Source organism: Populus euphratica, unplaced genomic scaffold (genome assembly GCF_000495115.2).
Source record: "Populus euphratica unplaced genomic scaffold, PopEup_1.0 scaffold5.1, whole genome shotgun sequence".
NCBI classification, from domain to species: domain Eukaryota; kingdom Viridiplantae; phylum Streptophyta; class Magnoliopsida; order Malpighiales; family Salicaceae; genus Populus; species Populus euphratica.
The window spans coordinates 2,047,238-2,074,388 of NW_011499848.1; the positions used below are offsets into that span (position 1 = coordinate 2,047,238).

Here is a 27,151-nt window from a genome sequence, read left to right on the forward strand (position 1 = left end):
AAGAAGTTTTGGTTTATTTGGTGAAATTCATGGGTTCCTTCGACCTTTTACTCTCATTTTGGATTCTTTTTTATGGCATATTTGGGGGAAACTCCAGGATATGATAAGCTCACAAAGTAACATCTTCGTAAAGCAATCTATTTGTCTTCGCTTTCTAGTCATGAATTAAGCACCATTGACAAAATAATGCAAATGAATCCAACAAAAAAAAAATTCTATCAAGAGGGTGAGCTGGCAAATTCAGGAGCAGACAAAATTGACAGAAACGCTAGCACTCATCAATATCCATTGCTGGCCGAGGAATTTGTTGGTGTAAACTTGTCCATGAGATAATCGAAGAAGCCCAAAAATAAAAAATGAAGCAAAACAAAAACACGAGCAATTATCCCTTTTCTGCTTCATTAGAAATGAGTGGTCACCACTGTCTAACACTGTAGCAGCCAAATTATCATCCAAAAAGACCAAGCCAATCCAGAAGAACGGGCTCTCATTATTTTTGGTTTTTTTTTTTTGGGGTTGTCTCCTGAAAATAATATAATTATAACCACATGGGGTCTGTTTAGGCACCTCGTTCTGGAGAAGACAAATGAAGTAGTCTCTTCCTAACAAAAAAAAAAAGAAAAAAGGAAAAATCTACATATGCATTTACAGAGGGAAAGACAAAATTGAGGGCGGGGTAAAAGAAGGCATACCAGGTATGGTGTTATGAAGAAAATGGGCAAAGAAACTGGAGCCACAGCATGGTTGAATACTGAAGAGCTGAGCATGAGTGAAGCCCAGATTGAACCACAAATCTTGGCTTTTGCCTTGTGGTGGAAACACGCACATAGACAAGGGAAAGTGGAGTGGATAGCATTGCAATTTGCAGCGCCAACTCAAGTGCATGGGCGGCAATGACTTTTTTTGAAAGCTTTCGGTAATTGAGTTCAGTAAGTCATGCAAAAGCACTCATCTTCCCCAAATTACTAGTTTGCCCTAACTTGATGGCTTAATCACTTGATGCCAGCACTTTCTTGGCGGGCATGCTTGGGGTAAATTGACAAGAATGTGTGAAGTCGAGCACAGCCAGAGCAGCGAGCTCGTATTCTGATGTTAACTTTCTTCCTGTAATCATAGCATTTCCTTGATTCGTTCGCCGTCCAAAGAATTGGTAGGAGCTCGCAGCATCTTCAACCTAAAGGGTTTCGTTGGAAACTTCATATGGCACATTGCTAATTGTCCTGGAGATTTCCTAGCCTTCACCATACATGGAACTATCATGAAAACTTGTTTTTCTGCATATTCTTCAGATGAACACCATGGATGAAAACGCTTTTCCAGCCTTTCGTTTCAATTTGGTATTCTCTAAGAGCAGATAGAGAATACATTTTGAATTCTTTCATCAAGAACAGTCATCATACAGACAAGCATGGAAACAGCCATCATACAGACAAGCATGGAAACATCGACCGTCCCAACCTCAGGCATTGATCACTACAGCTCTAACTGGCATCGACTCTCCGGTTAAACAAACTATTAAAGGCTAGCCACCAAATGGAAACAAAATGGAGGATGAAATGCTCCTGATATACCCCCTAGTATCTCATCTATTCTCAAATTGCTTGATTAATTAATCCAGAAGTAGCAACATACATGGTGACTATATTACAAAGAAGAAGAGAAACCAAAATCCCCCATAACAATTCACCAATCAATTTTCACATCCGCGGTATCTTATACAATCCTACATGAAAAAACATGGGGGTAATTATTGGAAGTCCTGCTAGGGCACTGGCATGTTCAGGCTTGATCGTCCCATTTCCACCTTCGTCCAACCTCCTCCAGAACTCCAGCTCGGGCTTGGCTTTTCCTTGCCTCATCTTCTACCCAAGATCTGCACTAATTGCTTCCAGTCATTAGAAAAGGAGAACCGTAAACATGTCATAAAATTAACAGAAAGGGAGATTACCAAACACGGGGAAAAAAAAGTTCATTCAGTGCAAAATTATGCTATCACAAAAAAAAAAAAAAATAGAATAATTTGGAATAGCATGATTTCTTAGACATCTACTTCATTAAATATAGCATCGGATCCAAGATGAAAACAGGCATCAGTTAAGGTTAGGAACTGATTATTGTTTGAAATAGTAGAAAACACATCATGTTTATCAATAGATTTCTTAGACATCCACTTCCAGCTCTGCATGCCATGATGGGAAGCAGACTTCCAATTCATCACAGATGCCATTATTTCTCATACTGACAGAGCAAATTCGAAATTGAAAACAACCAAATCAGTGGTGAATAATGATAGCATTGATTATATCCTCTAGTAGAAGAATTAGTTCTGTGTTATAAAGAGAAACCATAAATCCAGAACAGCTTCAGAAAATTATTACAACAGCCATACAGCAAATGAGTATAAAGACAATCATGACAGACTGAATTGTAATACTTACCTGAGGATTCGAAGAGCTTCAATTTCAGCTTCCAGTATAGATTTTGTATCAAGCATCACTTCCTGCTTAAACTGTAATTTACTAAGCAATTCCTGCAGATTACACAGCTCAGCTACATACACAGACCTCTCGGATGCAAGCCTTTCTGACATCTCATCAACCTCTTCCTTCAGATGGAGCAGCAGTTGCCTCTGACAATCCATAGCTGCCTTCTCCTTCAAATACTCTTCGTAGGTATACACCTGTACAATTTTCTCCTCTTCCAAATCATGTAAAGCGGCAATATAAAGCTTCTCAACCTCAAAACCTCGTATTTTTTCTTCATTCATCTTCTCATCCCAAAACCTTTTTATATCTCCTCTCTCAAGAAATTCATTCCTAATTTCTTTCACTGCAGCTTGCCTTAAAGACTTCTCTGCTTCCAGCCTCAATATTTCATTGTAAACTGCTTCAGACATCCTGCCACTTGTCAGGGCAACTGCGGCTTGTGCCTTTGTTAAAGGTTTATTTGGTTGAAACCGCCTGCTCTGTCCTGTGCAGATTTGAACAAGGAATCATAATCTTCATGTGTAATTCTATGACATGAGCATTTGCTTTGAAATCGCTAAACTCTGAATCCTACAGAGACTTGTACAAGCCTAAGGTTTCTTTTTCTGTGTGGTGGTAATCCACAGGGGATGAGTTAAATATAAACGTGCATATGGGTATCGCATAAGGTAGTCAACAGAATGCATTTAATAACTTGAGTTTTATGTTGTCAAAAAGTTAAAAGGCTAAAAAACTCTAATTATAGTCACAGGAACAGAAATAAGGGGATGGGAAAGAGAAGGGGAAGATACCAAAAACTTTTCTGATGATGCTCTTGTCCCCGGCCAGCATGTCAGTAAGAAGTTCAGGTATTGCATCTGAGCTTATCTCCTTTACATCCATATAATATACTTTAGTCTTTGACATCTGGACTGTAGACAAGTCAGGTTTTAATAGACATGAAAGGCTGGTGAAAATACCAAGCTCATTTTACTTTGTTTTAAGCAATTTAATAAATCTAAGAATCAAATTTGAAACCTGTTCTGTTATTCCTGGTAAAAAACCATACTCTAATTGAGCTTTCCAGTTGATCAGATCCTGCCGAGAAATAAACCTGCGCCTCCAGATACGTTATATTAAGAAGAAAGGGTAAAAGAAAAGGACCAGTTCTTAGAAGAGGAAGATGAGAAGGCTCATATGGAAAAGATGGAAAAATGTATGGTTTAGTGCATGTTCCATACCTCTCGGGGTAAAAGCAGAAGCTTCTACCATCAGAACTGTCAGCACAGGAATTCATCCCTGATAGCTTGCTGGGTATGATGCCAGACTCAGCAAGGGCTTTTTGCAACCCAGAAACAAGTGTTTTAGAACTCCTTAACAACAAACTCAATCTTTGATTAGAAACAAAAATCTTGATTAAGCCTTACCTTGGATGGATTCAAAATCTGGATCTTCAATGCCCAAATCATCAAATGCAGCTATTACTGAACCAGAAAGTGATATGGATGGAACAATTCTATGCTTCTGATTCCTAAAACCAAAAAAAGCTGCTGAGGCAGACTTGCAAAAAGCATTCACAATTATAATTCCATCAGATGCACAGACAGGTTGCTACCTTTCCAACATTGAATTTAGACGGAGTAACCATCTTGCATATTCCCTCCTGGTGCATAATTCATCAGCCGCTACATCATCTTCAATGATCTGTGTACCTTAATTACAGTCAAGAAATTCATGCTCAGAACTGGACATAAAGCCTCGAAGGCTAAAAAAAAATCCAAAAAAAACTGCAATGAAGTTGCAGAACTTAGGGTTGAAAGAATACAATCCATAGATTACCAGAATCGCAAGATAACAACGATTATAATCAAGTACAAATATGCTTTAGTAATTGTGGGCTCTACTTGACAATGAAGGAAGTAATTTTCTATCCAACTCTGGCAGATCATATATCTCTATGGTATTCGTCTGAGGTGCACATCCATAAGTTCTATCCCTACTCTCCTCCCAATCAGCCAGGAGATAGAATTTTTAAAGGGTTTGGCATATGCCTCTCAAGGTGTGTTTAGGCATTCGAAGTAGAGACAGCAAGATTGAAGTAAATCAAATGACTTTGTACAACTTCATATGTTAAATTGAGAATAACACAGCGAGTCTTTGTAAGAAACAAGCTTTTCTAATTGCATAAAAAGTCTCTGAAAACAAACCTTCAGTTTCTTTAACGCCAATAGAGTTTCCAGTTGGTTAGAATCCACATAAACCGACACCTTCACACGTTCAAGCTTCTCTGCAGGTTCTGTAGTACAAGAGAAATGGATACATTCAGGAACAAAAATCAAAACATTTCAGAGGAATTTGACCAACATTGCAACATTTTCGTTTTAGAAAAAAGAAATAAAAGACAATGGAAAGACATGAAAGGAGAAATATCTTCATAACAAGCTTCAATTATAGACCCATTATGATAACAACACAAACCAATTTGTATATTGCAGATAAAGCTGGCTTCTTTTCTACTAAAATAAAGTTTGCGAAACCCTAGAAGTGAGCAATGCCAATAACGGAACTGACGAGCAACGAAACACTCGAGAGGGGACATGATTTAATGTACCCTTATGGAGAGTTATGCCGGTGGCATCAGAAACACCCTCAATGGCTGCGTCAGACGTAGCAGCGGCATTTTCGTCGGACATATTAGTTTCAATTTTATCATATACGGTGGTCTCAGTTGAACTTGGACTATGAAATCGGAACTCGAATCCTGTAATGACAGTAGATTATATTAATATATATATATAAAGCACCGAAGCAACACGAAATTGGCAGAATTGAGGCAGTGAGGAGGCCGACCTTTTCTAGAGAGCAAGAAATATGCAATGGCAGCTAACAGAGCAGTAACAAAGGTCCCAATCCCAGCAATAATTACAATTTTCGGCAACCCTAGAAATCCATATTGAATAAAAACTTAAACTAAAGTGAAATTGAGGAAAAGCAAAATGGTCAAAAGAAGAGGAGAAAAACCTTTCTTGTTGTTGTTGCTTTGTGGAGGGGATTCGGGAAAGGCCCAGCCTCTGAAGTGGTCATCGTCAGTTGGAGGTGGAGAAGAGGACCAGGAGAAGTTGGGGTGCGTGTCGGCGACTGAAGCGGAGAGGCGGAGGTGTTTGTTAGGGTTTTCGGATCTCAGAACTGAAAGATTACGGCGCCGTAGGAGTAGGAGTGACGGAGTGACGGCTGTGCGGAGGAAGAGAGAGGAAGGAGCGCCCGTAGCAGTAGCAGTAGCAGTAGAATAGAGCATTGTTTTTTAATGCTAGAAATGAAATGATCAAAGCATTAGACAAGTTTGCGAAATTGGATGCCGGAGTTCCTTCCTCTTCTTCTCACTGTGCTCCGTTGGTAGGTTTGCGTCTCTCTCTTTTTTATCAGCAATAGCAACAGCATCGGCCCAGTAATATAGCACCAAACAAAAATTTACCTGCTCTCTGTCTTTTACCTTTTCTTTTCTTTTTTGACGCATACCATGAAAACTTTTGACATCCGAATCAACAACTTCACCCGAGTGTTGGATAAAATTATTCAACCACCATATATTTAATAAATGCAAAAATAAAATAAAAAAACTGCTGTATTTCGTTTCATCTAGCGTGTTAAGAGGGAAACCAGTGGCCCCGAGAAATTTTTCAGGTCTTCTTTGATTTAACCTTTGTTTAACCCTGTTCGATTAAATATAAACTAATTAAATGTTTAATAATCAAATTATTTAAAAACAACTAAGCAACAAATTAACAATATATTATATTGAATCAAGTAATGAATAGAGCTACTCAATTGAACAATTTGTTTTTTATATTTTTCTTTTCTTCTTTCTTGTGATTGAGCTTTAATTGGCTTTATTTTTTTTTATGAAATCTAAGTTTAAATTAAAAATTATAAAAAAATAAAAAATAACTTTTTTAAAAAAATATTATATCAATCTAGATTAAACATAAAATTTACAATCTAAAAGAATAATTTAGTTATTCAATGTATCACTTTTTTATTATATCATTTATTTTATGTGCAGTTGGACCTTAATTGAACCTTAATTGGTATTGGGTTAGAATAAAACTATAACTAAATTGAAAAGTTATCAAACATATCAAATTGAAGAGTTGGGAATAATTTTTTTTTTTAAAAATATCATATTATATCAACTTGATTAACAAATGATGAAATTCACGATTTAAATCATATATACACAGTAATAAGATAACTTAGTTGAATAATATTTTCTTATCCCTTATTTTCTTTTTCCACTGGGTTTTAATTAGCCTCGGTTAGGAAGAAATTTAAGACCAAATTAAAGATTTATTAAAGAAACTAAATCAAATAGCCATAAAAGAATTAGGGATAGATTTTTTAAGAAGAAAATCATATTGTATTGATTCTAGTTAACTTGATTTACTATACATCTCCTTTTTTTTCCTGGTATGACCTTAATTACTGTAGAACAAGATGAAATTTAGAATTAAATTAAAGAGTTATTAAAGAATTATGTAGAATAGAGGACTAAATTAAAATGGAATAAATGAACCGGGAGCAAAAAAATATTATTTGATGTGTATGTCACACACGTCAACGAGCAAAAAGGCCGAAGTATTGAGGTGGCGCGTGCAGGCCCAGCTTGGGCAGCAAAAATCATCTCGTTGAGTCCTTCCTTTTATGGGAGCGCATGTCACCGGTGAAATCATGGCGTGGCTCCAACGAAATTTTCTTTGCTTCCCTCTCTTCTCCTCTATTCACTTTGTTTTTGTGCACAACTGGAGGAAAATAAAAAAGAAAAAAAACCAATGTGGTGATCCACAACGTTGTATCAGCGTTAGCACTCAATTTGTTCCACTCTATTACTCCGTAATTAGAAAATAGATGCAAGACATTATCTTCACCGCTATCAATAACAGGCACTTAATCTGCACTATGTACATAAAGCATCACTGAGCGCACAGCACATCATATTGTCATCATTTTCTTTGATTCAGAGTACACGAGTTCCCTTTGAAACTTGGGAGAAACTGCCGCTAATATTATAATGCCACTCAGCAAAGCTAAACTCAGTCCTAAACTATTGACAACCATGGATTCCGAGGAGTGTTTGGATGCATCTTTCTTTGTTTGCAAGAATGTAATCTTTTCTAGGAGTCCTGTTTCTGCTGTTGCCACGGCTAACCCATATGTGTAGAGACCAAGAAAGACGTGCCATGGTAACACTCTTATCCTCACTGTTCGCATTTCGCCTCGGTGCCAAAAGTTCATGAAACCCATCAACCACTGCAAATTGAAACCAGCAGAAAATCTTTAATTCACAACATTAGCCAGCTAAATGAATAGTATTTCCAATACATGAAAGCAGTCCTGGATGATGGTTCCGCGCACCAATTTCATTCTTGAACATATCGAAATAACAACGCCACGAAACAATCATTAGTCAATAGTTACTCTTACGACTGACTCATTAGGGCCATTTTCATCTCTCGTTTTGCTGCATTTCTGATGTTCACAGCTGCAGAACCAATCAAGATTTGAAACTATTTGCCCAAACTTCAATCCACTTAAAGTCTAAGGATTTTAGATAGGATTTTTCTCTTCTTTTTTAATTTTATGATCAAGAGTATTCTCAGATCAGACTTCGGACACCTCTTGTGTCCAGTCAAAGGCGGTCAAAAGCAGTATTAGGAGAACACTGACGTTATTCAACATTTAAGAAAATAAACACAGATACTTCGTTTTGCCGTCATGGTGGGACAGTTATGGGGCTTCCTTCTGGTCCAAAATCACTGAGTTTCTCGTAGCCCAAAAGCATAAAAAGACAATGATTCCACCGCATGCTTCTCCCTCAGAAGCATCCATTTCCAAAAGGGTAACGTTATTGAATTACAAAATGCTTTGTCATTAGTTAGTAAAAGATAATAATATTGCTTATACTAATAAATAACTGAATCATCAGTAACAATATAGCTGTGTTGCTTTTCCAATTTGAATTAAGGGAATGTACATGTGAGGGTCCACGGCGACAATGGCGTTATCTAGTGATGATTACAGGAAAATGACGACCATGCCTCACCCCAACAACATCACTAATAATTCAATTTCCAAATGAGCAAGAAAAGGAAAAAAAAGAGTAAAAAAATCAGGAGTGAAGAACAAACCTGAGCTCCGAACAAGGATATGCAGATTAAACCCATCCAAGAATGCAAACTAAAGAAATTTGCCACGATCCCATCGTTGCCGTGAAACTTTGTCCAAATCCCAAAAATCCCACAAGCCAAAGCCAATCCTTGAAGACACAAATGCACTGATTTCTTGAAACCCCTTGAACCAGGCAACCATCTATGTACCAAGATTGCTGAAAGTATCAAAAAGAAGAGGAAGAGGAAGGAGCAGCAAAAGCAAGAATCAACCTCCATTTTGTAGACCACTTCCATATTATAATCAGTCAAACTCATTAAGCTTCTATCCATCAATTAGTACAGATCATGGGTAAATTAATGCCAAAATTACCTTCTCCACTGATGAGAATGAAACCAATCACCATTAGCAAAGGATGGAGAACCTGTAAAAAGAACATAAGAAAAGAAACAAAGCCATCAATATAATTGAAGTTCAAGAAATGCTTTTTCTCTGTGGTTAAGAAATGTGAGACAGGAGGAAGGGAGGAAAGTGCATACTGCATAAATGAGGTCTTCTTGAGAGGTAGATTGAGGTAGAAAGCTAGACTTGAAAACAAGAGCCCAATAAATGACTAAAGCTGCAGCTAAAAGACCCGAGACTCTTGCAAAGAAGAGAAGTGGGACTAGCGATGAAGAACCAGAGGTTGCCATTTTCGAACATTCAGTGACAGAAGTCTCCACCGACACTTGAGTACTGGATCTGTAGTGTTGCTGCCATGCCCTTCGTATTTCTTTATTAGAAAGGGGCCAGAGGTATATTATTTTTTAAAAACAAAATTTGGACATAGTAGTGTTGCAGCTGGCACTGCTGAAAGTTGCGAGACCAATATTCTGGATTATTGAGTAATGGTTAATTATTTTTATTAAAGTGATATTGCTTTATTTTTTACTAAATTTTATTTTAATGTTTATTCAATTAGGTTTGAACTTAGTTATGAGCCAATCTAATATCAGTGGAGTTGCATGAAATTAATTTTTTTTCAATTTAATTTTAAAGTTAATTTAAATCAGCTTTGATAAATTTTTCAGATAAGATAAAGTGTCATGTTTAACAAATATGATCATTAATACGTTGATTTGGATAAGGTAAATTCGGACTTTACTTATTAATGGAATAGCCGTTGGAACTGGAGAAACATTTACTGACTTCGAATTTGGGACCTCGGAGTCTATTGACATCCACTATTCCGCGGTTGAATTGAAAAAAAAAAAAAAAAAACTTTAATTCCTGCTATGATTGAATTAATATATATTTTTTTATTAGAATGGTTCAAAACAATTTACATTTTTAGTAAGAATTTAATTTGATTTAAAATAATATTTTTTTATAAATATTAATATTATAATATATTAAATTGATTATGATTAACACGGTGATATGCATATGGAGTTATTTGATCTTAATAAGTATATAAAAAATAAATTAAAATAAATTATAAAATTTAATTTTTAATAAATATAATATTAGATAATGAAATAAAAAAATTATTCAAGTTAACTCGGGTTAACATATCAAGCCTATGATCTAGATTATAAGACCGAGATAATCCAATAAAAAAATAAAATAAATTATAAAGAATAATTCTTAATAAACCTAATGTTAAATAATATAATTGAAATTAAAAAATTAATTAAAAATGACACAAAAATAACTTGAGTTAACCCAGGTTAACTTACTAAACTCGTTACTTGAGTCATGAAATGATGATGATCTTATAAAAAGCAAATTGAAATAAATTATGAAGTCTAAATCTAAACCAACTCAATATTGAAATATAATTTTTTTTTAAAAAGAGACAATTAGAAAAAAAAATTAATCAATCGATTAATCAATTAAACTTGTAATTTAAAATATGAGATTGTGATAATTTTATAAAAAAAATAAATTATAAATTTTAATATCCAATAAATATAACATTGCAGGATACAATTAAAATTTAAAATATATATAGTTTCATAAAAAAAATAAAAATCACTTAAGTATTTTGCTGTGAGAGAATTATCTTTTAGTTTTTCTTTTAATGTTAATCATTATTTTTCTTTTTTTAGATTTAGACCAATTCACAGGTGATCGATTAATTTTTAATAAGAGTTTGTTTGAAATTATGATAATAATTATAGTTCAAAGTATTTTTTAATTAGAAATATATAAAAATAATTTTTTTATTTTTAAAATTATTTTTAAAATTAGTATATTAAAATGATATAAATATATACAAAATAATTTTTAATAAAAAATAAAATTTTAAAAAACATAATTTTAATTTATTTCCAAACAATTTCTATATCATTTCAAATAAAATTAGTTGAATCTCGAGACTGTTCGGAATTATTTGTTGCTTAAAAACAATTGATGTTTTTTGAACTCTTGACGAAAAAGCCGGTGCTTAATCTATGGTTCTCTAATCGTTATTAAAGTTTTATTTTGTTATCTTCTATCTTGCACATGATTTTCTCTAATCGTACATTGCATCGTTAACTAGTTTTAATAAAATAGAAGATTCACATTCCATTGAAAATATCAGAATTATGAAATTTCTTAAGAATAAATATTAAGATTTAATGACTAATAATATATACTTTGATGTTTATCATTTAAAATCAAATCTGCACTATTTTTTACTCATTGAATATTAAAAGAACGAATAAATAGTTTTAGACAATGAATTTAACGTCTCCGTAACCACAAATTATCAAGTCCTCGCCAAATTAAAATGTCATATGCATTGCTGGACTTGTATAATTAGAGAAATATTTGATTTTCATAAATTATGTGCTCATCCTATAAACAATTAAAGCACGAGAGGAGGTTGGTATGCATGCTGAATTCTTTGTGATGCCTTTAGAAAATTGACCTCTGAAGAAGCTACAATATTTGTTTTTGATATAACACAATATTTCTTCTTTTTAGGAACCTGTTTAGGATGAAGACGATTTTGTAAAGCTACGTGAAGAAACACGTTTAACTGCGTCCTTTAATGCTTGGATTTTATTTTATATTGTGGTAATTTTTATAATGTTGGTTTGAAAAAACTTAATTTATATAAAAAAAAAATTTTGTTAAAGTTGGTTTGATATTTATACATGTTTAGTTAAAACTATAGTTGAAATTAATATTAAATAAAAAATAATTTAAAGTGTTTTATTAAAAAAAAAATTGAATGAGGTTATAAAATAATTAAAAATATATATTAATATTAATGATTTTTAATTTAAATATTATAGATTTAACTATTGCTATTACATTATAAAATAAATAATACTGATATCAAATATTTTTTATTTTTTTATGAAACAATCTACAATTTCATTGTATATGAAATTCATCATCCAAAAACTACAGTTTTTTTTTAGTTTTTTAAGTACATAACAACATCAAATAAAATATCATGAAGAATAAAATTGAAATTGCAAAGAAATTCTATAATTATTATGTCACTAAGTGATGTCCTTCTAATTTTTTAAATAAAATATAATTAAAAATTAAAATTAAAATTAAATTTTTTTTTAATGGAGTGAATTCGATTGAATACATTTACTTTTTAACCAAACTTGGTCTAACTAGAATAGTGAAAAGGAACTCTTATTCACATGACCAGTATTATTCAATGAAATTCCACTGTTCACATAAAAATATTTATAGAGTGAAACTCTTCATTAAATAAAAACACGGCAGATAAAAATACTTAAATGCTAGATGAGAAGCATGAAAAAACTGATTCATTGAAACTGAGGTTAAATCTTATTTTAAGTGAATCCCATAAGCTAAATCATAGTTGCTGTTTATAACCAAACACTATATTATTAAGTTTGGAAAAAACAACACAGCAGTTATCGCAAAGACAAACGCTCTTGAGAGCCATCGACAAGTTCAAGGGTGCTGTCTTAGGATGCGTTTGGCAACGTGCACCAACAAACGCATCCTTAATTACATGCTTTCAAAGTACACCGATGACCCCAGAACGGTTGCTGTTGTGAGCGGTGCTGAATAGTCACTTTTTTTTTTTTTTTTATCAGCATTCAAGTGGCAGCAGAGATTCTGGTAGCTTATGTATGCATTGCTTTACTGATACGAAGCACTCACTCTTATAAGTTTTGTCAGTAGATTCCTAATTTTCTAGACATGAAATTTAACCCAGTCAGGCTGAGTCAGCTGTGTTTGATAGTCATGAGAGCACTTTATAATTCATATCAATTGGTAATATTTTTTAAAGTATCAATTACAGGTTAAATCAGCTTGTGATGGCTAAATGGCCAAGTACTTTTGAAGACTGGCTGCCGGCAGTCTGAAAGCATTCTGGTTTTCTAGACTTGCTGCCGTCCATTACCTTTGTTTTCTGAATAGCGGTTCTCGTCATTTCATCACCACTGGTTTCTAAATAATTATGAGTATCTGCTGTTGAGAATTAAAAATTTTATTACTTTTGGCATATATATCGGGAACCAAAACCACTCGACTCAGATCAATGCACTGATAAATCCTCAGAAGACAAAAGGTAGCCAACAAACTCTCTTCTCATATCCGAGTTTCATTCTTTACAGGTATCTTTCTCGGAATTCTCAGCAATAAGCTGAAGGTAGTTTGTTGGTGCGACCCTGGCCCTGATTTAAATTTGTTTTTCAGTCCTCTACTCCTATTAGGTTACCAAAGCAACTGTGATTGCACGATGGACTCAGAAGCATGGGAAAATGGCTGCTGTTAGTGCTGCATTTGAAAGTGGCCTAGGTTGTCGACTTATATTCTGCTATCCTATTACCTAGAGCAGAAGAAATCAGAGATTTCCAAAGTTATTTATACGAACAGTGAAATCGGCCCATCTGTAGCCCGTGGTCTCGGAACTGATAGATAACTTAAACAAGATGCACAGCAATATCTCCTGGGATTCGTTATGATCCATGTAGTGGCTTTGCGGAAGCGCCTGCTGCTGCTGCCATTCAAATCCTGCACAAGTTTCAAGCCAGTCATTCATTAAACTTTAACTCAAGAGCAAGTTCATTGCCAGTGAATTCAAAGGATTTCTCGCACCCATCCAAGTCCATAGGCTTGGACGAAACATCAATGTCAGTAAGTTTAGGAGTTTCATGATATTTGTCTCCCATGGCTTCATCTTTTTCCAGTCTTTTCCCTTCTAAAAGGACTGAAAAAAATTCTTAAAAGTATTATGTAAAATCGAAACTTGTTGATATAAATATAAACATTGATTTTACTGGTTGACTAGTGGATACAAAATTGTTGTGTGGTCCTGCATATGGTGTGAACACTATATTAATTAAAAAAAAATAGATAAATTTTTTTAAATTAAACGATTAAGGTACTATAGATGTGATAGCAAAATTTAAATAAAAAAAGAGAAGAAACCTGAAAAAAAAAAAAAAAAAAAGACAGCAAAGCAGTCTATATTCTTCCTTTAATTTCTTGCTTGTTCACTGTTGGATCGAGATGAGATTTGACAGCAGTTTTTAGAGATGTTACTCTTCATTCTGAACGGTTGCATCAAAAATTGATGGTATGAAAGCTGACCGTTTTGATAGAAAACGGGGTTGTAAGTATTTGTGAGTATTTCTCAAATACTTCTTCTTTAATCTTGTTGTATTTCAAGAATAAATTTTTCTTGATAATATACATGTTATATCCCCTAGTTGAATATGAGAAAGAACAATTATGAACCTATTATTTGTTAATAGTAAAAGTTTTTAGATGAATTACGGTCCCGTGGTTTTTCCCGTATCAAGTTTTTCACGTTAAAGTCTTAATGTTGATTTATGTGATTATTTATATTATATTTAGTCATTGTTTGATTATGTTTTACTGCATAAAGAAAAAAAAAGATTAAAACTTGTGAATTATATTATTTTGAATTGATTCGAGTAAATTAATATCTAGTTGTTTCTAATTTCCAACAAAAATTCTTAAACATTATGGAAAATTGAAACTTGTTGCCGCTTGCAAGCACAAGAATTTACCGTATGATGAATAGATTAGAAACGAGGGGATGTTTTCAATTCTGTTTTTGCATTGATATTGGATCTTGCTTGATTTTTCTGAACAGAAACCTGGCAATATATATATATATTCAAAGGCAATTATCAGGCGATAAATTTTTATAATATATTCAAGTTGAAACAGTTATTACTTGCTCCGCTCTAAAAGATTGCCATTAAAGATGATTCACTAGATCATGCGTTGTACAAAAATCCCAAACGGAACTTAGATATTTAACATCAATGGTTGTAATTTAAATGTGGTTGTCATAACTTGCGGCCTTGGTTTTGTTTTAATTTATGAGTAAACATTAGCCGATTACGCTGCCGCGTTTTATATATATATAATAAATTCAAATATATTTATATGATAAAATCTTGCGTTTTAAAATAACACATACATAATTAATGATATCTAACTTATATAAAACTCTTTAAAGATATTAAAATATTGAGATATAAAAAAATCTTAATTCCCAGTGTTGCTAATTAAATATATTATATATTAATCAATTTGTATTAAAATTGATTATAAATTTTTTTTTAATAATACTTAAAATAAAATTTACATAACTTATCATACTTAAATTATATAAAATAATTTCATGATATAGATATTCAAGAAATACACAAGTAATATAGTACAAGTACTAGTAGTAGTCTTAACACGCTACTATTCCAAGAACGTCTAATGAAATAACTAATAAGAAGATATTGGTTACTTATTCACTCCATAAAATTACTTGTTCATACTAATGGCATGACTTGCACAATACAATGCATATTAGAATTTAGGTTAATTCTTAATGTAAGAAAAAAATACATCAATGTTAATTTTTTTAATATCATAGTTTTTTTTATTAAAAAGATAAAAATGGTATTTATACTTGATAAAATAAACTAAATAATATATATACCGATAAATAAATAAGAATTATTAACACTAATAAAATACTAAAACAAAAGGAAAAGGAAAAGATGAACACGTATGCAATGTTTTACTTTGATTGTCATTTTGATTTTATATTTTTTTATTTATTTTATCTTAAAGGTTAATTTTGATTACTAAGAATAAATGATTTTTCTTCCTATAAAAGCATCATACAAAAACACGGGTTACCAAAAATCTCAACCTTGCGAGGTCTGGATTCATTGTATTTTGGGGGCTAAAACCGATGGATGCTCCCCCTCTTGTATTTAACAAAGATAATCAAATTTACAACCGGAAGTGGATGTTAAAAGCTATTTGCTAATGAAGCCAAGCTACCCTTTCAGCTTATGACAAATTAACCAGGAAAAAGAAAGGGCCAGGCTAGTTTTTGTGACAGGATCATTGCCTGGCGGGTTAAATCAAGGATCCTCGAGACGAAGACGATGGAGATGCCACCTGCTATATCCATTCAAATTGTGCCAAATGCTCGAGACAGAAATTGCATACAAGGACAGCCGGCATTAATCGATGCATGTAGATCATGAAGAAGAACAGTTGATCCCTATTTGTTCAACTAATTGTTGTTTTACCTTTCATGAAAATTCGACGCTGCGATGCAAACCTGGGGTATGCTGTTAGAGCAGGACAAATAATACTTGTAGCCTCTTCTTTCTTGTCTTATAACTTCAATTAATTTTTATTTTATTTTTTTCCTCTACTCACCATAAGATTACAACTTGCATCTCTACTCACCATAAGATTACAACTTGCATTTCTTTAATCAAAGTTCTGTTGTGTTGTTTGCTGTCTGCTACTAAACCCAAAAACTTTCATTATACTATTATATCTTTTGATAGAGTTTCTAATAGCATTTTCAATCCAAAATGTTATTTTAAAAAGTTAAATTACTAAAATAATATTTTGAATAGTATAAATATAACTTATTTTACTATATCTATTCCAATAAAAAAAAATCATTTAAAGAGCCATTTATATTAGAGTAAAAAAAACAAGTATTTTATTATTTTTTAATATATTTAATATTATTTTTTTCTACATGTTTATATTTAATTAGTTTACTTTTTTAGTGGTCCCATTTTGTTGGTTTTGACTTTTTGAAAAGATATATAGAAATAGCATTTGTGGAAGAGAAAAGATATTTTAGCATTTTATTTGGTTTTTTTTTTTTTAGTGTTCAAAACAAGCAATGAAAAGCCAAAATATTAATTTTTTTATTTAGAGTGTTCAAAATAAGTAATGAAAAGCCAAAATATTAATTTTTTTATTTTTAGATTTTTTTATTGAAGATACTCTAATGGTTATGAAAGTATTGTTGATGCAAAAATTCGTTGGTCAACCAGCTTCATGAACAGGAAGCCTATCAGGGTACCAGAAGGGATGTTAAGGAAAGAAAAGAAATGCCAATCAGATCTGGCGAGACAGAAATTTTAGTATGCTCACAAACCATTTGTCAAGGTTAATGGTTAATGGACCCCAGATTCCAGGTGACCACATTTTAGCACTTAAACCTTGTTCGTTCTTCCAAGTAAAATACAAGAAGCGTATCACTTGTTTATTACATGGAATGGAAGGACGGTTTCTCCATTCAGATGGGGATCTACGTTGTTTTTATCGTTATAATTACGTTGTTGTCTGCTCCCATGTATATGACTAACCACCAATCTGTGGATTCATGAATGCTGGAACATTGTTGTCTTCGAAGTATTTACAACATTGATTGTCTGTATTCCAAAACAAAACGGAAACTCCAAGAAACAATCATATGGGTTAGAAGACCAAATGAATCTCAGGAATTGAGCAACTCATGTAGGGCTAAAGCCATAGGTTTCTCTCCAATAATAAGATAGCTTTCACTCGCAAAACGACATGAGAGAATCTCCATTTCTTTTCGGAAACTGCCAACTAATCGTGATTCCTTGTACAACATTACGATTAATACAACTCCAGCATGATGCTATATATAAGCGCCCCATTTTGAAGCGAAGATTAATTAAGAGGAAGCAAATTAACAAAGAACAGGAGAAGAGAGAAAAAAAATGGAAATCTCTTACAAGGACTTCAAGCTAGGAAAATGTGAGGGCCAGAAAGTGGTGGATGGTGAAACCATGCCACTAGTGCTGCAACCCCCAGAACCCAACAAGAGTGACACAGAGTCATTAATCTCAGCTCTAAAGCAGAACAAGGACTGGTTTGAGCAAATGCTCATGAAAAACAGTGCTGTTCTGCTTCGAGGTTTTGATGTGAAGAATGCTGAGGACTTCAATGATATTATAGAGGCCTTTGGCTGGGATGACATTCGTTACATTGGGCCTGCACCACGGACACACGTGTACAAACGCATATGGACTGCCAATGAGGGACCCCTGTCGGAATTCATTTACTACCACCATGAAATGGTTCTGGTAAGTTAAATATTGCCACAGTTTAGGAAAGGTTTTGTATAAGATTAACAGTTACTCCACTTTGATCCATCCTAGCCAAACTCAATCTAATCTCCTGACTCCCTAAATGTCTTTTGGCTTTGTAAACACTAAACACAATAAATCCAAGAAGAGATTTTCCATAACTATCTATATGAATTGTGTCATAGGAATCTTGTGCTGTGTTTTCTGCATTTACCATGTCTAACTTTGACAGATTAAAGAATCTCCGAAGAAAGTGGTGCTTTTCTGTGAAATACCCCCACCAGAAGGCGGACAGACACCCTTTGTTCCAAGCTTTAGAGTTACAGAAAGGATGCTAGAAGAGTTCCCTGAAGCAGTGGAAGAAGTTGAGGCAAAAGGACTGAAGTACACTTTCACAGCTCTTAGCAAAGACGATACATCATCGATGAGAGGTAGAGGTTGGGAGGATGCTTTCGGAACATCAGACAAGGCAGAGGCTGAGAGAAGGTATGCACATCTACATTATCTTAGTTAGTTTCTTAACAAATTTCCAAATGATACCGTTTTGTGTAATAGACTCGGAACACGATCATAAAAAATGTGTGACAGGGCTAAGGCTCTAGGGATGGACATGGAGTGGCTGCCTAATGGAGGAGTGAAGACAATACTGGGTCCTCGATCATTAACGAAAGTGTTTGATGGAAGAAAAGGGAGGAGAATGTGGTTCAACACTGTCGTTGGCATGCATGGTAAGGAGTCCAGCTCGGCTACGTTAGCAGATGGAACAGAGATACCAGAAAATTTTGTGAAAAGGTGTGGGCAAATCATTGAAGAAGAGAGTATCCAATTCAAGTGGGAAAAAGGTGACGTCCTTTTCCTTGATAACATGGCTTTGCTTCATGGAAGGAGGCCATCTCTGCCACCTAGAAAGGTCCTCGTTTCTACTTGCAAGTAGCTTCAGCTTAGCTGCTAGCTATAGTAATTGTGTTGTGTGCTAAAATACTACTGCAAAATCGCTCCATGCATAGTAATTAGCATTTACTCTGTTTTATGGAATAATTGAAAGAGAAGGAGCGTAAGATTACATCCATGTAATTCCTTCATTTTTCTTTTTCCTTTGGTTATTGTAATTGAAAATAAAACGTTGGCTGCTGATGATTCTCCACACGCCAATCCTTCAATAAAACAGTAAAACAGTTATAAACTATACCTTAAATTCTTGCCAAGAAAATCGTATTGCATCGCACTACAATTTTGTAACAGATAAAAGAGGAATGGAAGTCAAAACGGCCGAGTGTGTTTCTTTGCACACACCATAGGATAGGATCTGCTTTGGGCCGGCTTTGCATTTCTCTTGCTTATGTCCTTGGCAGCTTCTTCCAACAGCCAAAAACTCTGGATTATAACTCACTTGGAGCATCCACACCCTTGCTAGCTAAACCCAATCCTTAGCTGTAATAGCTAGTGAGAGTGGAAAAAAGCTGAACATTGTTGCTCTCTATTTGACCAGTTATACAGCAAAATGAACAGTACTCGCTATATATATATATAGCGAGTACTGTAGCACTCCTCAATTGACTTATAGAGAAAGCGCGAGGGAGGAGAAGATCGCGGGGAAAAAAATGTACATTGCATCTGGGTTTTCTCTTTTGTTCTTGGCTTCAAGATTCCTACCAGTCAACATCAACAGTTCAACGATGGCGATCGTACAGTTCATCTGGATCTGTGGTGATAGGGCAGTCGCGATTGCTCGGCAAATATTGGACAAGATGGCAGGCAAATGAAAGGCCCACGGCCCCACGATAATGGGGTTCCCTAGAAGTCAAATGGGTTATATTTTTTTCTGGGTAAAGACAATTCGAGAGTTTGATTTCATGTTTGGAAGTTTTATCTTTTCTTGTTCGTAAGATGATGAAGGCGTTTATCTTTATGCTCTTTCCTCTTTTTGTGCAGGTAACCTTGATTTCTGATAAATATGGACTTTTTCTTCAGAGGTCTAAATGAGGATCCCACAACTTCTCAGCTAGAAATCCATGGGCGTCCCTTTTTGAGAAACATTAACGAGAGCACTAGTTTTTCGCATTTCCTTTGAGACCCAGCAAATTGTATTGTTACTTGGAGCTTGTTTGGTGAATAAATGCTGATTTTTAGACTGTCCCCAAATGATTCCATCATGGAAGTCCGAAACATATACGATGAAAAACAAATTTGTAAACCATCTACGTGGTGATCAAATAGTAAAGACTTGAGACTAAGAGGTTTGTTTCTTCTATAGTCTCAAGTTTGAATCCTTAGTTACTCATATGATGGTCATTGGAGGCTTACATAGTCGTTAACTTCAGGGCTCATGAGATTAGTTGTGGTACGCGCAAGTTGACCCGGACATCCACATTACTCTAAAAAAAAATTGTAACTTTAAATTGTGTCATAGTTCTCCCCTCTTGATTGATGACGTTTCAAGGAGGACAATCTAATCACGAGGCGTGTCGACCTGTTAAAATTTTTTCTTCTAAACTCAGCAATTTTAGGCTCTTATGTAACGTGTTCCCCATGTCTAATTCCAGGTTCTTGGTCCTACAGAAACAAAAATCTGATCCTGAGTTCACTACTATATGTTTCACTTGTTTTCTTATGTGCTTAACCTGCTAAGCTAAGTTCATTTGTGGTAAAGTGTACATCTATTTTAGGGCTTTAGACAAGTACTTTAAGTCCAACTTTAAAAAAAAAAAAAGATATCATTTTATCAATTGCAGGTTGTTCTGGATTTTAGGATCCTAGGGTCCAGATAGACAAACAAAAGATTTCTTCATTGTTAGAGGTCAATGTCCTTTGCTCCTTTGGATGTTTTAGTATTCATGTTGGTGACTCGATTTCTGTTTGATACTTAATTTTAAATCCTAGGTTCCGCTCTATGTTTTTTCTTCTGAACCTAACTGCTTTGAATTTCCCAAATTATGATCCAACTGTGTTGCTTTGAGTGTTTTTTTATCTGAGTAGGAGCTTGTCCTTCCTGGTTGTTTTCTGCAAGCCAAGGCCATGCACTTGTGCCTATGACTGGCCAGGTAATCGCCTGGAACTGTGAAGCAAATTGAATCACTGATACTTGAAAGTTCCAGGTTTTGTACCATTGATAATTCTTTTCTTCAGCAAGCAATTAAATCACCTCATCATTTTAACACGGAGTAAAGTCAAAAAATTATTGCAGTTTGTGCTGACAATCTTAAGTACAAGCACTGATGTTAATTTGAAGCCTATCATTTCTCTCTTGCATTGACCATTGTTAATTTTAGGAAGTATTGTTGATGTTAATTTACAATATAAGAGAGCATGGGTGCAAACATGCATGAATGACGCTCAACGGGATACTAGTATTGTGATAGTTTTTTTTTTTACACTAAAATTTACACAGTTACGATTCAAACCATAATTTTATAAAAATTAAAATAAATTAAAGATGTTTTTATTTATTTATTTTGTATGCAAAAATCAATATAACAATAGATTTAATAAAATATATTTTTTTAAACCACTTTTTTAAAAAACCACAACCAAAAATATTTTTTTAACCTATTTTTTTTTTGAAAAAAACCATAGCCACCACAAATGCAATCACAAAGTCAAAAACACACTTAATTAAAGTCCAACTTTTTTTATAAAAGGAAAACAAATGCAATCACAAAGTCATAAACACACTTAATTAAAGTCTAACTTTTTTTTTAAAAGGAAAACAAGCCGCATGTGACCAGGCTAGATAAATCTTCTATCAAGCACAAATGCTATTTAGACGGTTGGTAAAACATGTACAAAGATTGAATGACTCAACCACACGTGTACAGGTTGAATGCCGATCCATGCCTTGCAACTTTTAAGGCATGGAAAGACGACACAAAACTGACTGGTCTATAGGCTTAAACCCAAATTATAAACATGTGAGCTTTCATTTAGGAAAAATGGAAAAAAAAAAAAAAAAACAAAGGCTTATCCATCAAGAGCATTAGAGAGCCATTAATAATGCAAATGCAAATTAACAAGCAAAAGACATCCCCAAAAGTTAAACTAAGTGACCTTCAAAGTTAATAAAAACTGCTGTATAATTAGCTTCCCTAAAGGACTGTTACGCAAAGGGAACACCAATTGACATCGAGCATATCCTTCCTTCTTATTCTCTAAACAATAAGGAAAACCACGATCCCTAGAGCATAGCCCTAAATTAGTTTTGTTGCTTCATGAACACAACGACCGACCTGGCTTTAACATTTCATAATACCAAATGCTACCTAAGAAGCACCATCAGGCACACCCCAGCCCCGCCCCCGGCCCCTGCCCCTCCCAACATAGCCATACCCATTCCCCCTTCCATGATAAGATCCATGAAAACGACCACCGCGTGGAGGACCACGACCACCTCGTCCTCCCCGATATCTTGAAAAGTCACCAAATGTCTGCATAATCAAACAAACAAAATTTTGAATAAGACTCCACAAATTCTTACAAGGGTCAGTAACCAAGATCAATTCACCTCTGTGTCTAATTTCATTTGCTCCGAGAATCTTGTCCTTCCATTTTGTGATTCAAGATCAAGCGCATTACATGAGATGGTATCAAAAAAGTCATCCTTGTTATACACAGGCTGCAGGAACGAAGCATAATAAAGTGTCGGTGGTGTAATAATTTCTTAAACTAAAAAAGATATATTCAGCAAAAGTGCAACACATGAGAATGCACTATTACCTTAACCTCAACCTTAGCTAGTTCATCCTCATCTTCATCTTGAGAATCATCTTCACCGCTGACATCTCCATCTTCTCTATCCTTTGAATGAGATTTGTTATTCTTGCCAAGGTGACCCCAAACTTCATCCTTCTTGAACTTCTCATTCATTGCCATAAAATCAAAATCCTCAGTGAATTTTGTCAGTGGCCGTGAACTCTGCACAAGAGATGTTCAAATTCCATGAAGTCAAACACTTGCTACATTGATGGCATCAACTAAAAATTCACTATGAAGACATTGTCCTCGCAAAAAGAGTCAATCGGCTGAACAATAAACGACCTTATGCCATGACCACAAAAATCTGGAAAGCTACATTGCTCTTCAGGGATGAAAGGAAAAATAAATCAAGAATTACCCCATATCCTCTTCCTCTTCCGCGTCCACGGTAACCATGGCGGGCATGAAAAGTAGCCCCGTTTGGCTAGGAAAGAAAACAGAGTAGAGATGTGTTAGAAACCCCTAATTCAAGCAGTTAACCTATTGCATCCAAAAAGAGCCAACACAATATGTAATCATCAAGCATATAGTTAGGTCTCCAAAGAAACTTGTAATTAATAAAATTTTAATGTAACAGGGCATACAACTAGCCTACTGAAAACCATTTGCAAACTGTGAAGATGATGAAGGAATTCAACAAGATGAGGTGCTTTAGAGGATTCTTTGTAGCTAATGGAAGAGTATGAAAATTATTCTGCGGTTACACATGTATCAGCTGTGGAGCACATAAAGTTAATTGGCATGCATGCACATATATATTAATATCTACACTAAATGTACTTCTGTATGAATGCATGTATGGGAAGCGCACCTTATGGCTAGCATGTGAAGGAAAAGGCAATGGGAGTATTGGTGGCTGCGCTTCTGCAGTGACTGGTACAGATGGTTCTGGTGCTGGTGATACTTTAACAACCTCCACATCTTTATGTGCTGTTTGCACAGGCTGAGTAGAAGGAACCATCGGTGATCCCGACTGCAATAGCTGGCCAGGGGTTACCAAAGAAGGAATTGGTGTTGGTTTTTCTGTGCGAAGAGAATTGGATGCCAAAACACCAGAGGGTGCATATTGTGCAGTGCTTTGATAAGGCATTGTTGGGCCAGGAATTGAACTAGGCTTGTTGGAGATTGGTGGTGCAATGGTGCTTAAATCTGGGCTGGAAGTTGTCAAAGGAGATAGCACTGGCAAACTAGCGCTTAAATTGGTTGAAGGAAGTGCAGAACTAGGAATCTTATCAGGCATCAAACTGGGTAATTTTTCAGAAGGCAGAGAGGCAGAGGGCATTAGGGGTACGGTTGAAGGCAAAGTTGACGGCACTGCAGAATGGGATGTGAAATTAAGGGAACTAGCGATGCCAGGAAGTAGAGGAGGTAGAATGTCAGGCAAAGAAGCTGGCAAGGTTGAAATCGGTAAGTTTGAAGGTGGCAAGGTTGAGACTGGCAAGTTTGGACCAGGTAAATTTGAGACACCAGTGAGTAATGAAGTATTGAAATTGGGGTAATGCATCGGTTGCTGCATGGAAGAAGGCATTGCCAGTCCAGGTGTTGGTCGAAGCAAAGATTGTTGGTGTAAATGTGGAAGCCCATTTGGGGGGGCATAGAAACCTTGCCAATACATTGGCATAGCAAGGCTACTGCCATTTGCATTTGGAGGAGGAGGTGAAGCTCCCCAAGTTCCTAAGCTCCCTCCAGGTTGATATAAAGGCATCCCGCCTTGGAAACTCGACGCAGGTTGTCCCCCTGGTCCATTATGGGATCCAAGATCAGGTAAAGACCCACTAACAGCTGAAGGAAAACCAGTGGAGGTGGCAAAAGGACGAGGATAATGAGACTGCAAAAGAGACGAAGCTTTTCAAGAGAGAGAAAGAGGATTGATGCATCTCAACTTAAAATCTCACTTCCATTTACCTGTATGATTGCTGGGTCATTGTTTATATGTGGGGCAGGCTGAGCTGGTGGTGAAGACTTAACCTGCAAGTCCTGCAATTAACATAAAAAGTAAACATCCAGGTTTAAAAACAGCAAATATTGCTCATCAAAGGGATAAGGAAGCTCTATCAAATCAAAGAAACATGTCAGCCTTTAAGTGATCCAGAAAACAATAAAGGACAAGAATGTAAAACCCTTTTTTCTTTTATATTTCCCCAAATAGCAGAGAGCCAGTTGTGAGTTGCTACATGAGAGATAACTGAAAAAATCTTTTTGAGTATCATGTTCTTTTCATGAAAGAGAGACCCACATATCAACCCTACAATTACAAGGACAGATAATATGGAAAGCTTTCTCACCATTTGAATACTTTCACAATTCATCAAAGATAAAAATGAAACTGTTATTTAACCTTTGATCACTGGACACGTGATTTTTTTTATGAAAGGTGACAGTTTTCATTTTAACTGGAAGTTACATTAAGACCTTTCCCAGGATATAAACTAGGAACAGTATTGCTTGAAAACAGTAGTGAAATTCTTTAACAGGATTACTCATCCAAGATCTGAGAGTACCTATTAGAGTCAGTTAGGATCTTGAAAAAACAGTAACTATCGATGAAGAATCAGTCTAAGTGGAACAGATTTGGGCAACCAACTCAAAAAAGAACTAAGTCCCTACAGACTTCAGCATCATCTTTCAATCTATTATCAATTTCTAACATAATAAACGGGATGCCAACTTGTAAGTCCCACTCTAACCCATCAAATAGTAGACATTCCTCATGATCAAGCCATATTACTTGAGGTAGAAACAGCGAGCACGTAGGACCACAAAGGCATAAACAGGTAGTGCCATCAGTGATTGGAGCAATGGTGCAACAATACTTACAATTTAGAAACTAAACAATCATTAAACACAAACTTGAGATTTTCATTACATGCAGGTATCACCAATAAAAAGCAGCGATAACTATTTGGCTATAACATCACCGGACAGGTAATCAAAGAATAAAGAACTTTGCTGTAATTTTTATTCGCCAAGAATAAATGACAACCACACAACCAAGACACGAAACAGTAATGTTTCTTTCTCAAGCTTGATTGAAATTTTGTTAATAGTCACTCTCACATATATTTACAATATTAGATACCTTGATGTCACTTCCGCGGAACAATATGTATTCATAAACTTTATCACTGGGAAGGATTTGTGGACCATCCTTTTTCCGCCCTTCTGTTCCAAACGACCGCACTGCCAACATGAAAACAGAACAACTTACATCCACCACAACAAAGCAACATCAAAACAACCATATATAAACGAAACAGGTTGCAACATCAAAATGATCACCCAAAAACAATCTCCCTGATAAACTTAGGGAAACGAAAACCAAAAAACACAGTATTACAACCTGCAGTAACTTTTGTTTACACAACTACCCTAAAGCAAACATTTCACGGCATTGTAAAAAACAAAACAAAAACATGTGTTTCGGTGCACGAGGTGCACGATTCACACAAAACTACATAAATTGACCCAAACACCCATCAAATTGCAAGCTTCTCTTTCGTTTTTTTCTCGGCCTGATGAACATCCATCTAAGCTAATACATAAATTTAATTGATAGAATTACCGCTAGCAACTTACTATAAAATCTAACACAGCATCGTTAACAACTCAATTTTATTTTTATTTTTTTGCATCCAAAAAATAAAAAGAACCACTGGTCAAAAAGTAAGACGAGCTACCAAATCAGCAGAAGATTTAGAACCCAAAAAAGATCACTAAAATTAAATAAAAATAAAAACCCCAAAAAATTTTGCTAGACAAGATTAGAAAACGGTACCGTTTTTCAATCCAATACTGGACTCGTCAGTGTTGATATTGTAAAGAATACCCTCGTATCTGATCTCGCTCTTTGATGTCAGGCTAATCAAACTACCTATATAGGAATCCGCCGTCGAATTGGATCTCGACGTTGACGCCGTGTTGTTACTGTTCTCTGCTGCTTCCATAATCTAATCTATTCAATTTGTCTCTCTTTTTTTTCTTTTTTCCACTTACAATTCCCACCTTTACGTGAACCCGCGCATGTATCTATCTATTTCAGAGAAAAAGCCCAAATTTTTTGAACTCCAGAGAGGAGAGAGGGACTAGGGTTTTTAGGTTTTTGATTGTGATGATAATCGGGTTCGAGAGGATAATAATAAAATAATAATAATAATAATATCTCTACAGTTTTGATTTGTGAGGTTTTTTAGTAATTTTGCTGGGGTTTTATATGGTGGCCAATGAGAGAGGACCACGTAGGTAGTGTTTGGATTTGTCAGTGTGTACATTTTTGGTGGGTTTCTATTCAGGTAAGTGCCCAAACCAGTTTTTAAAATATTTTTTTATTTAAAAATATATTAAAATAATACTTTAGTATTATTTTTTAAAACGCCCCCTAAAGTCTCTTAAAATGCT

The 27,151-nt window shown here is 34.9% G+C and overlaps 4 protein-coding genes across 5 annotated transcripts; 1 reads left to right on the forward strand and 3 right to left on the reverse strand.

The window, feature by feature from the left end:
- Positions 1-1,545: 1,545 nt before the first annotated feature.
- LOC105114013 (SLH domain protein) lies at positions 1,546-5,906 on the reverse strand. Of its 2 annotated transcripts, none has more exons than XM_011010403.1 (11): positions 5,487-5,904; positions 5,316-5,405; positions 5,077-5,226; positions 4,673-4,761; positions 4,081-4,169; positions 3,893-3,996; positions 3,707-3,803; positions 3,504-3,579; positions 3,278-3,392; positions 2,439-2,970; positions 1,546-1,873 (listed from the first exon to the last, which is right to left on the reverse strand). In XM_011010403.1, the coding sequence occupies exons 1-11, from the start codon at positions 5,758-5,760 to the stop codon at positions 1,780-1,782; spliced, it is 1,710 nt and encodes a 569-aa protein (XP_011008705.1). In that variant the 5' UTR covers positions 5,761-5,904; the 3' UTR covers positions 1,546-1,779. The 2 variants fall into 2 exon arrangements, with proteins under 2 accessions (XP_011008705.1, XP_011008711.1); XM_011010409.1 differs by having other exon boundaries at positions 1,781-1,878; positions 5,487-5,906.
- Positions 5,907-7,319: 1,413 nt separating this feature from the next.
- On the reverse strand, positions 7,320-9,428 carry LOC105114024 (probable transmembrane ascorbate ferrireductase 4). Its single transcript, XM_011010423.1, has 4 exons — positions 9,167-9,428; positions 9,000-9,051; positions 8,648-8,844; positions 7,320-7,769 (listed from the first exon to the last, which is right to left on the reverse strand). The coding sequence occupies exons 1-4, from the start codon at positions 9,317-9,319 to the stop codon at positions 7,452-7,454; spliced, it is 720 nt and encodes a 239-aa protein (XP_011008725.1). The 5' UTR covers positions 9,320-9,428; the 3' UTR covers positions 7,320-7,451.
- An 8,084-nt stretch (positions 9,429-17,512) lies between these two features.
- LOC105114030 (clavaminate synthase-like protein At3g21360) lies at positions 17,513-20,136 on the forward strand. The gene is made up of 4 exons (XM_011010436.1): positions 17,513-18,004; positions 18,240-18,493; positions 18,596-19,833; positions 19,940-20,136. The coding sequence occupies exons 1-3, from the start codon at positions 17,639-17,641 to the stop codon at positions 18,939-18,941; spliced, it is 966 nt and encodes a 321-aa protein (XP_011008738.1). The 5' UTR covers positions 17,513-17,638; the 3' UTR covers positions 18,942-19,833; positions 19,940-20,136.
- Positions 20,137-21,970: 1,834 nt separating this feature from the next.
- Positions 21,971-26,901, reverse strand: LOC105114038 (protein decapping 5). Its single transcript, XM_011010448.1, has 8 exons — positions 26,532-26,901; positions 25,836-25,936; positions 24,662-24,733; positions 23,568-24,584; positions 23,115-23,180; positions 22,718-22,915; positions 22,506-22,616; positions 21,971-22,428 (listed from the first exon to the last, which is right to left on the reverse strand). The coding sequence occupies exons 1-8, from the start codon at positions 26,698-26,700 to the stop codon at positions 22,264-22,266; spliced, it is 1,899 nt and encodes a 632-aa protein (XP_011008750.1). The 5' UTR covers positions 26,701-26,901; the 3' UTR covers positions 21,971-22,263.
- Positions 26,902-27,151: the final 250 nt, after the last annotated feature.

What these genes read in the sequence shown, in the direction of transcription:
- LOC105114038 (XM_011010448.1), bottom strand. Translation starts at nt 26,700, where the DNA reads ATGGAAGCAGCAGAGAACAGTAACAACACGGCGTCAACGTCGAGATCC. An exon ending in CTTCACATGCTAGCCATAAG is followed by an intron (nt 23,181 to 23,567) that starts GTGCGCTTCCCA and finishes TTTCTTTCCTAG; the next exon opens with CCAAACGGGGCTACTTTTCA. An exon ending in AAATGAAATTAGACACAGAG is followed by an intron (nt 22,429 to 22,505) that starts GTGAATTGATCT and finishes TTGATTATGCAG; the next exon opens with ACATTTGGTGACTTTTCAAG.
- LOC105114013 (XM_011010403.1), bottom strand. Translation starts at nt 5,760, where the DNA reads ATGCTCTATTCTACTGCTACTGCTACTGCTACGGGCGCTCCTTCCTCT. An exon ending in CGGCATAACTCTCCATAAGG is followed by an intron (nt 4,762 to 5,076) that starts GTACATTAAATC and finishes CTTGTACTACAG; the next exon opens with AACCTGCAGAGAAGCTTGAA. An exon ending in CATCATCAGAAAAGTTTTTG is followed by an intron (nt 2,971 to 3,277) that starts GTATCTTCCCCT and finishes AAATCTGCACAG; the next exon opens with GACAGAGCAGGCGGTTTCAA.
- LOC105114024 (XM_011010423.1), bottom strand. Translation starts at nt 9,319, where the DNA reads ATGGCAACCTCTGGTTCTTCATCGCTAGTCCCACTTCTCTTCTTTGCA. An exon ending in CATTCTCATCAGTGGAGAAG is followed by an intron (nt 8,845 to 8,999) that starts GTAATTTTGGCA and finishes TGATACTTTCAG; the next exon opens with CAATCTTGGTACATAGATGG. An exon ending in TATCCTTGTTCGGAGCTCAG is followed by an intron (nt 7,770 to 8,647) that starts GTTTGTTCTTCA and finishes TTCAATTTGCAG; the next exon opens with TGGTTGATGGGTTTCATGAA.
- LOC105114030 (XM_011010436.1), top strand. Translation starts at nt 17,639, where the DNA reads ATGGAAATCTCTTACAAGGACTTCAAGCTAGGAAAATGTGAGGGCCAG. An exon ending in ACCACCATGAAATGGTTCTG is followed by an intron (nt 18,005 to 18,239) that starts GTAAGTTAAATA and finishes TAACTTTGACAG; the next exon opens with ATTAAAGAATCTCCGAAGAA. An exon ending in AAGGCAGAGGCTGAGAGAAG is followed by an intron (nt 18,494 to 18,595) that starts GTATGCACATCT and finishes AATGTGTGACAG; the next exon opens with GGCTAAGGCTCTAGGGATGG.